This window comes from Coregonus clupeaformis, chromosome 25 (assembly GCF_020615455.1).
Source record: "Coregonus clupeaformis isolate EN_2021a chromosome 25, ASM2061545v1, whole genome shotgun sequence".
NCBI lineage: Eukaryota > Metazoa > Chordata > Actinopteri > Salmoniformes > Salmonidae > Coregonus > Coregonus clupeaformis.
Window position 1 is genome coordinate 8,835,823 of NC_059216.1, and position 11,940 is coordinate 8,847,762.

General features: G+C 39.4%; 1 protein-coding gene across 2 annotated transcripts; it reads left to right on the top strand.

Annotated features, from left to right (window-relative positions):
* The first annotated feature begins 687 nt into the window (after positions 1–687).
* LOC121539268 (visual system homeobox 2-like) lies at positions 688–9,931 on the top strand. 2 transcript variants are annotated; one of them, XM_041847631.2, is made up of 5 exons: positions 688–1,238; positions 1,718–1,802; positions 3,097–3,220; positions 7,037–7,217; positions 8,748–9,931. In XM_041847631.2, the coding sequence occupies exons 1-5, from the start codon at positions 821–823 to the stop codon at positions 9,122–9,124; spliced, it is 1,185 nt and encodes a 394-aa protein (XP_041703565.1). In that variant the 5' UTR covers positions 688–820; the 3' UTR covers positions 9,125–9,931. The 2 variants fall into 2 exon arrangements, with proteins under 2 accessions (XP_041703565.1, XP_041703566.1); XM_041847632.2 differs by having other exon boundaries at positions 693–1,238; positions 8,811–9,931.
* The last annotated feature ends 2,009 nt before the right edge of the window (positions 9,932–11,940 follow it).

The following is an 11,940-nucleotide window of genomic DNA, read 5'->3' on the forward strand; positions in this document are numbered from 1 at the left end:
TTCCATTTCTCATGTGAAATAAAGCGAGGCAGAGATGTGTGTTCGCGTCCAGCTGTCGTTTTGGAGAGGCTTTGATTTCTGTGTGGTTTCCTCTGTAGCATCTGGAGATCAATTATCCGTTCATGTGAGGCAACGGATGGACATGGAGATCATAGAAGAAGGAAATAGCAATAGAAGCTGGTCTGAAATATATTAAATGAAGAGGCTAATAGCCTAAACATCGACTAACATGCATTTTAATTTTATGAAATTGGTAACTTAATCCAGGCCCTGGTCGATTCAATCCCCTTAAAAAATTTTTTATCCTGCATGAAACTATTATAATATCGAGATCACGTTTAAATACCAGAATAATTGTCATATTCTACATACAGTATAAACGACCACACATATCAACGAAAAACATTGCAAACGGCGTGTGGCTATATCTTCCTTGATGCATTTTTTTTCAATACATTGGATGGATAGCATGGCTTCGTATTAGCCTACATTCTTCAACTCAGTCCACCTGTTTCATCCTCTTTATCCGCAGGCGTTTTGGGTTATCCTGACGCTGGTTAATGTAGCCTACCTATAGCCTGATAATATATCAGTTATTTGGGAATAAACCGTTTCCAAAGGCGCGTAATAATGCTTGATGCGCAGGAATCCGGAAAAATCCCTCGTAGCTGATTGGCTGCTGGGCTCTGACTCTTGTTGGAATGGACCTGTTGGATAAAAGGACCATTTTAGAGTCTCGAGTGATACATCGTGGCTAGTGCACTGGGGACCGACCTGTGAGCCGATACAAATAGGGAATAGGCCAACTATCGAAGACACCATGACAGGTAAACAAGGAGCTGCGGTGCTATCGGAAACGTTGAATATATCCAAAACGTCCTCTATCGGTGCTAACGGAGGGAATAACAGCCTGCACAAACAATCAAAGAACAGCGCCACGCACCCTCCCAGATGCACGGGATTCGGGATACAGGAGATTTTAGGGCTGAATAAAGAGCCTTCGGCGGCCCCGAGGAGCGCCTTGCAATCACTGCCAGTTGGGGCGCATCTGCTTGCCGCCAGGTCAATGCTTGGCCCCACTGGTGTAGGAGTTGGGATGGGATTAATTGGGCCTGGAGGGATTCCATTCTACAGGCAACCAGCGTTTTTGGAGGTCCTGCAAGATGCGCAAAACGTTCACCTGCAGCCCCACAACAGAACTGTGGGACCTCTGGACCACAGCCAGTCCGCCAGTTCGGGTAGGAATTGCAGTCGTTGTCATTACATTAAAGACTTAAAATATACAGTTGTATTATTATTATTATTATTAGTAGTAGTAGTTAGCTTATTATTATTATTATTATTATTAGTAGTAGTAGTAGTAGTAGTTAGCCTAGTATTATTATTATTATTAGTAGTAGTAGTAGTAGGCTAGTAGTAGCAGTAGTAGTAGTAGACTACGAGTAGTAGTAGGCTAGTATTATTATTATTAGGCTGAACTTTAAAAGCACAAAGGATAACCATAGCCAGCTTATAATATACAATTATACTAACAATAATAAAAATAGGCTACTTATGTCAGTAATATAACAAGAACAGAATATAATGATAACATCTGCGTTAGATGTTGTTTCTTAGCCTACTCAATTTCAACACTACAATTGTGATAACAGATTGAATATGTCTAATTCCTCAAGCGAGTCATTCATGTTATTGCCACGTTTTCTAATATTCACAGACTCAGAAGATTTGTCATCAAGTGAACGAAAACTCTCAAAGAACTCATTAAGCCAGAGCAAGAAACGGAAGAAAAGAAGGCACCGGTAGGTGTTGCATTCCAACACATCATAGGCCTATTATTGTTGATCAGAACGCTATAGTCTAATAACTTATCATTCTGAAGCTCACGTTTCATCTTTTTTTTTTGTGGCCTAACGACACTCGTTTTTTGTTTAGGGCTTTTGAACTGTCTTAATTCAAGAACAACTATTTTGGATTTTGTGAAGGCTATTATAACAAGATTGAAAAAGTAGAAAATGTATTGAAGTATTGAAAAAGTAGCCTATCCTAATTACTGAGATGACAAACAGCTTGTCCATGGCCAATATTAATAACCTTGTAACAAACATGGAATTAAATTGAATAGGGTCTAGGCCTAGATGTTTAAAAAGTTAATAAACATGATTTTTATGCAATTAAGATTACAACGCATTTCCTTATTTAATAGCCTTTGCATTCCAATTTTCCCATATAGCAAATGAATGATTTAGGCCTACAGGTGTGAATTTACAGGCTAGCCTACACTAACATTTCCGTATTTTTTTATACATTTTTGTTAATTCATTTTGATGTATATATTTTTTGAGGTATGAAAGCATTAGCGTTTTGTTGCGAATCAACCCGGGTCAATTCATCATGCAAGGCCTATTTTGAATATAGACTTTTTACCATCGAGTGTATAGGCCTAATAGTACACCATATGGACATAGCCTACCTTTTATTTATTACAAGTTTCATAATGATATAAACACTTCTGTTTTTTATTTCTACCTGGTAGTTAATTGCACTCACCTGGTGTCCCAGGTCTGAATTAGCCCCTGATTAGAAGGAGAGGATGAAAAACAGAGGTGTTTCGGCCCTCCAGGACCGGAATTGAAGAACCCTGGATTAGAGCCTGCTAAATGTTTTGCTAAGATTTTTTTTATTAATCCACTTATTTGTACTCACTTACTGAATGCATGAAAATGCTGCAATATCCCTACACATTGCTTTCTGGCTTACATGCATTGGCTACTGAATACTTTCTATTGTAATGAAATAATATGATCTAGCAGCTGCTTTTGGATGACATGTGGACGAGAGGGTCGCTGCATAGAGTTAGGCCTTCTGTATTTCTAAAATGCACCATTGTTTCGCATGTACCTAAGATTAAATGCATACCACCAAAACCTTTGATATATAAGATGTACGGGCATGCATTGGGCCAACGTGCAAATGAAGGTGTGCATTTGTACATCTGATCTGTTTAAATGAAAAATAGCCAACCGAGCTTGCCTATTTATTCACCTTACGACCATTTTTTTATGCACACAATTTACATATTTAATATTTCTTCAGAACCATATTCACATCTTACCAGCTTGAGGAGTTGGAGAAGGCCTTTAATGAAGCCCACTACCCTGATGTGTATGCAAGAGAGATGCTGGCTATGAAAACAGAGCTTCCAGAGGACAGAATACAGGTATGACAGCAGGCTGTTCATGTTGGCAGTTTTTTTTATTGTATATCATGTCAGATATATATATCTTTTTAAACTTGAGTTCTTCCTCCCCAACACACATTAATTCAATGTATTAGCATAAACTACAATTGCATTTAAATGTCTCAAAACAGCATTATTCATGTTTATAGCCTATTCTTTTTATTTATCTACTGGATAAAATGACTGGAATATTATGTCAGATATTGTTTTTTACATCATACTCAGTGTCCTTACAAAGAAACTCAAACTGCCATATTATGTTACTCTCCAAAAGATGTACTACAGGAGAACCTGTGCTACTTGTAAAAGGTATTTCTCCAATGAAATGTGATTGTTATTTTTTATATTTTAAAAAAATAGATTTTCTGCATTCATCTTAGAGCAAGCACTATTGACATGTGTCACTGGATACATTGGGACTGATTGATACATTGGGACTGATTGATACATTGGGACTGATTGATACATTGGGACTGATTGATACATTGGGACTGTGATCTGCTTTTGGTATTGTTAGCATTATTCTCTTGAAAATAATCATAATTCAATTTACATGATAATGGTTGTCATTTTGCTAACAAATGAATGATCAGTTGGGCCTTAAAGCCGTTTTTATATAAATATCAAATCATTTCTGGCTAACAATGAAGTACCTTACTGTAATAGATTTCCATTCAAATGGGCAAAAGTAGCTATTTAGCAAAAAACTATTTCTCAAGCAAGAATTTTGCTAGGACTGTCTAGGAGTGGTCTGAGTGAGGAGGGGAAAACTAGCTGTTATTGGCAGAGAGGTTTGGAACTCTCTTTGTTATTGGTTTATTAACCAATTACCACATGGTGAAGTCACCATCGAAAGCCGAAACTCCTGCCCATGCAAACCTGCTGATTAGAAGGTCCTGTGTAGATTGTATTTTAAACCAGAAACTATCAGGAAATAACACTGATCAAAAACATTTACATACACTTGTACAGTGCTAGTTTCATCAGCTGTTGTACAATATGATATAAAACACAGGAAAAACATTTACCTTTAAATGTGGAATATCATATAATTCCTTAATGGGTAGAAGGTGTTTTTGGGGTCCATGGACAGAGTAAAGTACACAATTGGTGGCTGAAGAGGTTTATGCAGTGTAGAACTCAGTTAAAGGCCCGAAGCAGCCGTTTTTATCTCAATATCAAATCATTTCTGTGTAACAATTAAGTACCTTAATGTGATTGTTTTCAAACAAAAATAGCTTCTTAGCTAAATAAATTTCTCAAGCAAAAATGTTGCTAGGACTATCTGTGAGTGGTCTGAGTGGGCAGGGGAAAACTGAAAACTATCTGTTATTGGCAGAGAGGTTTGGAACTCTTTAAATTAGTGTAACAAATAACTTACCTCCTGGTCAGTGGAGGCTGCTGAGAGGAGATCGGCTCATAATTATGGCCGAAATGGAGCAAATGGAATGGCATCAAACACCTGGAAACCATGTGTTTGATGTATTTGATACCATTCCACTCCAGTGCTCCTGGTGATGTCATCCCACCAAACAGGCTGAAATTTCAGGCAGTCTTTTCAAACAGCTCTTACACTAAAAGGGCATTACCATCAATTTCACAGTATTATTCCAACCTCATAGTGTGGAAATATACAGAAAACTGCCAAAATAAAGAAACACTTGAGTAAATTAGGTATTCAAATTATAGCAGGTGCTTCCACACAGGTGTGGTTCCTGAGTTAATTAAGCAATTAAAACATCCTGTCATGCTTAGGGTCATGTATAAAAATGCCCAGTTGCCCATTATTTTGGCTACCTTGGCTAGAAGAAGAGATCTTAGTGACTTTCAAAGAGGGGTTTCAAAGGAGCATAGTGGGTTTAAAGTGTGTGTGTGTGTCTCAGTCACCAGATCTCATCCCAATTGAACACTTATGGGAGATTCTGGAGCGGGGCATGAGACGGCGTTTTCCACCACTATCAACAAAACACCAAATTATGGAATTTCTCGTGGAAGAATGGTATCGCATCCTTCCAATAGAGTTCCAGACACTTGTAGAATATATGCCAAGACGCATTGAAGCTGTCCTGGCGCCTCTGGCGGCTTGTGATGGCCCAATGCCCTATTAAGACACTTTATATTGGAGTTTCCTTTATTTTGGCAGTTACCCGTATATAAAACACAGGAAAATCACGGTTTTGACTGCACTGGGCCTTTACATTGAAATAGGCTCGTCTCAACTTGTAGGCAGGGCAGGCGTATCTTTTTTTGCTTTAGCCGTGGGATTTAAATAGCCTAGGCCCAGACTATAAAGCAGGTATTAAATAAACAATGAATTGCCTAGAAAATGAAAAGTGGAGTGATCTAGGCCTAGCCTACTCTGCACTTGACGAAATAGTTAGCCCCATAATGTTTTACGGAGGATGCAAGTGAGCCCACGTAAATCGATCAATGATGTCAAAGACACCTCTAGCAGCATCCTCGCCAGAGCAGGTCATCTCTCATCAGGCGCAGTTGGATGTGAAACAATTTGTTCTCGGAGAGGAGCACTAACGACCTAATCAAGCTATCAAAGCGGAAGAAGATTGCGGTGTGACCTGGACCATCCATCTGCCCGAGCGCCTTTTAATTTCGTTCTCATTACGGCTCTTCGCCTCGAAAAAATAATAAGGAAATAAATAAAAAAAACCGTAGGCTATTCCAATCCTAAATAAAATTAACACCCAATTTTCTCATAGATTGTAATTAGTTAAATCAGACGAGCTTGCCTTGTTCCAGGGGGAGGCTTGCACGAGACGCGGGGAGTTCAAATGAAATAACTACATTGAATTTATTAGCACGGGTCAATAGCGCCGCTCCCCCGAGTCCAGCTCGTTTAATTTCCCGTGATATTTGCCCGCCTGTCCACCATCGATTGGGCTTGAAATTAACTTATTTTTCAATCAGCCTCGGCGTGCCCTAGGGGTCGCTTCTGCTTGCAGCTTCTCCCTCGGCTTCCTTTGAGGGCCAGAGAAGCAATTTCTCATAAAAAAGCATCTTGTATGAAATAAGGGCTATCATCAGAATTACCAGAAAAAAGGTTTTAAATGGTTTTGATCATTTTCAATTGAATGTCTGGTCCCCCTCCACAGTCGAGACATCTCTGTGCTTGCCCCTCTTCTTTTTTTGCACTCCACATACAGCCATCAGAAGTGGCCAAGGCTGTTTAACAGCTCTGTGTTGTGCTATGAAATCAATTTGGCCTCTCACTGAGCTGACAGATAGCCTGGGGCCCCAACCAGTAGTCATGGAGTTCCACACTTGGCAGTGGGCAAGTGAAGTATCTTAATGTGTTAGTCACTATCCATCTACACTACCTCAGGCTGGAGGGAGATAAAGACTGACAGAAGACAGAGATCATTCAGAGACCACCAGCAGCCTGTATGGGAAATCAATGTGCTGAATCAAATCACATCAGTTGTATCTTATATCACCACACATTACATAAGAGATCTTACAGAGATCTCAAAACAACACAACACTGAAGTGACTATAAACTGGAAATATAGTGAGAGAAATAAGACCCGATTAAGTTATGTAGTTTTCACAAATTATATAACAGAATTGGCATAAAGGGCTATTAGGTCTGCCAAAGATTGGGATGGATTTTTCAAGGGGTGGACAACTGTGTCATAATGTGATGTCAGTGCAAGAGTCAGTTAAGGTGGTGGTGTCTGTCAGTTAGTGGACTCATTGATGCTGCTAGTGTCAGTGTGTCTGAATATTGCTAGTTTCAGTGTTGATCAGTGGTACTGAATAATTCCCCCTGGGTTACAGGTCTGGTTCCAGAACCGCAGGGCCAAATGGAGGAAGAGGGAGAAGTGCTGGGGTCGCAGCAGTGTGATGGCAGAGTATGGGCTGTATGGAGCTATGGTCCGTCACTCTATCCCCCTACCGGATTCCATCCTCAAGTCTGCCAAGGATGGCATCATGGACTCCTGTGCCCCATGGCTGCTTGGTATGAGACTAATGTTTTATCTACACTCTAAAAAGTAAAGGTTCCTGGAGGATCCTTTAGGGGTTCTTCAAATTGAAACTGTGGGGGAACCCCTATAAGTTCTTTGAATAACTATTTAAAAGGGTTCTTCAAAGAACCCCTTTCAATGGATCCTCAAATAACCTTTTGAAGAACCTTTCGGGGTTCATTTTGGAACTACTCCCCCCTTCCCTATTATTATGATTATTAGTAATAAATACGCTTAACAATAACAACAATAACACAATATTTTAGTTGTCAGTGTTTATTAGGATTTTAGTGGCAAAGCAGAATAAAAAAAAGAAATATAAAGGTAAACTCCTAGCAGAGCCCCAAGTCCAATGGTTATATCCTCTGGCATGTTGATCTTAATGTGTTGATGTTCTCCATATCCATAGCCAGAAGGATTTAGCAGTGCATGGTGATCTAACAGGTTTCCTATTATATTCATCAGAGGTGTAGGGAGGATGAAGTCTGTGAATCCAAAAAATTGTAATTATACAGATGATTAACAAAACATGCACACGACAGTATTCATACCTTGGTTTTTGAGGTAAATGTGAATGAAAAAACTGTTTTAATAATGGTTTTCATACACATACCTTGTCCATAATGTAGAGGCCTGTGGGATATTCATTGTAGCGGTAAGAAAGGAGCATGGTAAATCTGATCTGCATAACATACCAATACCAACTGACATACCTTTGTATGCCTCCTCGTCTGTATACCTGCAGACACAAACACACAAGTGAGCAGTTCAGTCATCTGCACCCAACACAGCTAGCCTTCAACATATTCTTATAGCCTACAATACATATTCTTACCTCTTTGTTGATTGATATCCATTGAATTGTGTCCATTTTCTGTTTTAGAAAGATTTGCACAAATATGAAAAGATGGATAGTGTCATCAGAAAACAATATCAATTTAGATCATACAAGGGACAAACCTTACCTTAAATTGAGGAGATCTTTATATTTTTCAGTTAAGTGCCTGCACCTGCTGTCCTTTCAAATTCAAATCCAAATGTTTCAGTTGGGCAGTTAGGTTCCTGCAAGAACGCCCACCAACTTAGGAGGTTCCTCGATGAACCCCACCTATGGGGTTCTTGGAAGAACCTTTTGGGTGCAATTTTCAGTGCCAAGAACCCTAAGGTTCTTCGAAGAACTTTGAAGATCTTAGAAGAACCCTTAATTTTTAGAGTGTACAGCAGGTTTCACCCTCCATGCTTACTCTCATTATATTCTCCACAATCTACTTTTTTACTTGTGATTGTGGGTTGTGTTCCTCGTCATTCAGGGAAGAGGCCAAACAGACCATTTCATACTTGATTTCATATTTTCATCAAATGAATCTGAAATGATCAAGATATCATTATTGACTTATTGCTTAGTGGGAAAAGAAACAATTCAGCAAATATTTACTATCAGTTTACACTTATTATGCATCCTCAATTTGAAGATCATATTCCTATAGCTAAATCAGAACTATTTCTTTGCTTACTATTTTCAGTTCAAGATGGCTTTCCAATCAGCAGACGCTTTTCTAAATCCGAATACCCACAATTCTTTACAGGGATGCACAAAAAGTCCATGGAGACCACGGTCGTCCAGCCAACAGGGAAGTCCGACGTTCCCCAGCAGCCAGCCATTCAGAGGGCAGAAGAGTGCGACGTGGAGGAGAAGAGGGCGGAGGGCAAGTCACCGATTTCCAAAGAGGAACTGAGGGAGAACAGCATCGCAGCACTCAGGGCAAAAGCACAGGAGCACAGTGCCAAGGTGCTCGGGACTGTTACATGCGAGAGACCAGAGAGCAAAGTGGAGAGACAGGCGACAGAGGAAAAATCTAGTGGCCCTTTGAGTCCAGTGGAAGAGCCCAAGAGTCCATAGACCCTCACTTTGTACAGACTTTGCAGTGCCCTTGACTGTGCTCTAAACATCTGTATGGATTCAACTAGATCGATCAGTATTACAGTGTTCTCTGAGAGGTTTTTACATGTTGAACGTCCTAGATCTCTATTATACTGTTCTAAAATGACCTGCTTTATACTGGTCTTCCTATTGGAAAGATGAAATAACTACATTTGTATTTTATTGACTAAGAAAAACCCCAATGCACTTTCTGTCTTTCTTACTCCCTGACATTCATACAAATATTGATGCTTACATAGTGTTGAAAATTGTTTAATATGGGGTTAGCAGTCCATACAGATGTATATTGCTGACAACCCCTATAACTAGAAGACACTTTACAAATGTCTATCATTGAATATTCTTAAACTACTCATTCAGTATGCAAAGTGCATACTTGTGTTTGTTAGAATTAACCATTTAGGACATTTGTTGATATATATGTTTGTTGATATATAAGTAGCAATCTCTGAAACTATACTGTACTGTATATTGAATTCACAGCATCCATAGTGTTGATGCTGACTGTGTTTCTTGTATAGTCGCTCCCCTGAAGACTTTGGGATGATGATGTAAGAAAGGGAAAACATTATTCCACTAATTTGGAACACACAATGATGAAAAAGTTGTCTTACGTTGTTCTTATGCTGTATATAATGGAGCTAGAAAAGGCTCACAAAGGCTCTGTTAAAATATACTTTCATGTAGTCTTAAAATGTTTTGTGTTTTTGTTTCATAGTCTGTATAATATGCAATACAAAGTATTAAAACATTTTTTTTAATGAGGTCTGCTGTTACATTATTTTGTGTATTACCTTATCACAAAGCCAAGTGGCCAGGTGAACCTGTACGAGAGAAGCTGTAGGTCTATAATTATTGAAATTCACTACCTGGGCTTACTTATGATATTTCCATCTTCAGTAAGCTGTAAGAAGTAAGTCCTGGACTGCTGTACCAGACAAAGGATGCTCGAAAAACCACCAGAGTTGTCCTTGTTGTCATTCCCTGTGCATGATGCTCCATTGGTCATGCTCATTAGAAGGTGGCTAGCTGGTCCTATAACTCCACGCTCTGCCTGTTCCCAGGGCAGCCAAATGCGGCACTGTGTTCTGCCTGCAATCCGTTGCAATTGAGAGGCTTCAATCTCTCAAATTAAACTATGGGGCCAGTGCATGAGGACCATATGGGAGAGCCAGTGAAACAGCCCAGATGAGCTGTTCTCAGCCTGTATTAAAGGCGTCTGCTCTGATACTTACCCAGAACCTCATCAGGCTCCAGTAATGCTGTTTTATCCCTTCGTTTTAGATGTTTAGATCCCTTAACCATCCCAGCTTTTTTATGTATGCACATACTGCTAGCTGCAAAGTTGAGCTAACGTACATGCATTGGTTCACATTAGGTCAACGTGATGTGAGGGATTTTAGATTTAGATGAGATTTATTAAGAGTGGATGCAAGATGGGATCCATCAGATTGCATGTTGAATCAGATTCACTCCTCAGTGGCAGATGAGTGGCAGTAGGCATCACCATGTTTGCACACTGGACGCTTCCCAGATTATTATAATAATATTTGGCTACGTTTACACAGGCAGCCCAATTCTGATTATTATTAATTATTGGCAAAAGAGCTGATCTGATTGGTCAAAAGACCAATTAGTGGAAACAGATCAGAATTGGGCTGCCTGTGTCACAGGAGAGGGAAAATACTGGCAATTACTAATTGACAGAAACAATCATACATAAATAATAACGATAAGGAAATAGCATTACTAGAGATAGCATAATAGGAATGTTAAAACATTCCAAATAAGTGTTGTATTTCATTTGGAATGTTAAGCAGCTTGACCACTTTATAAATGGTATTAGGCCTATTTTAGTACTAATAGCTAGATGTGGGGATGCAGCTTGCTCAACACTAATCTCCTATAGCAGGGTTCCCCAACTGGCGGCCCACGGGTGGTTTTATTTGGCCCCCCAAGTACTGAGCACATTTTTTTATTATTATTAAAAACACCAGGAAATCAGCTCAAAGTTATTTTAATTTAAGAAATCTGTTCCCAAGTACTCCCACACATAATAGAGAGACACGACGTGATCTATACAAATGTAAGCAAGGTTTGAAATGATTTTGTTTTAGTCAAACATTATACCTGTTTCAGCTTCTTCCGGTCAATTTGCAGTCTACAAATTATATGTAATTATGTTCCGGCCCCCTGAACAGCCGCTCAAGAAAAAAATTGGCCCACGGCTGAATCTAGTTGATGATCCCTGTCCTATAGTGTATCAGCAGCACTCTGTCCATCCTGAATCACCACTACTGGATCTCTGATTCCAGCTGCTCCTCATCATCATTGACCCTATAAGGCTAGTGCCACTGTCATTAGATTTACACTGTTAATTTGACCCTATTTAATTCAGTTTACTTAACATCTGTGTAGTGAATTCAATGACATCTGGTATGATAATGCCTGGCTTGTGTAAAAAGATCTGTGCCCAGATCTGTGCCTCGACACAATCCTGTCTCGGAGCTCTACGGACAATTCCTTAGATCTCATGGCTTGGTTTATGCTCTGACATGCACTGTCAACTGTGGGACCTTATATAGACAGGTGTGTGCCATTCTAAATCATGTCCAATCAATTGAATTTACCACAGGTGGACTCCAATCAAGTTGTAGAAACATCTCAAGGATGATCAATGGAAACAGGATGCACCTGAGCTCAATTTCGAGTCTCATAGCAAAGGGTCTAAACACTTATAAATAAGGTATTTCTGTTTTTTATTTGTTATAAAT

Coding starts and splice junctions, on each gene's coding strand:
- LOC121539268 (XM_041847631.2), top strand. CDS start 821: ATGACAGGTAAACAAGGAGCTGCGGTGCTATCGGAAACGTTGAATATA. Junction 1,803..3,096: donor CGGAAGAAAAGAAGGCACCG/GTAGGTGTTGCA, acceptor ATATTTCTTCAG/AACCATATTCACATCTTACC. Junction 7,218..8,747: donor CTGTGCCCCATGGCTGCTTG/GTATGAGACTAA, acceptor TACTATTTTCAG/TTCAAGATGGCTTTCCAATC.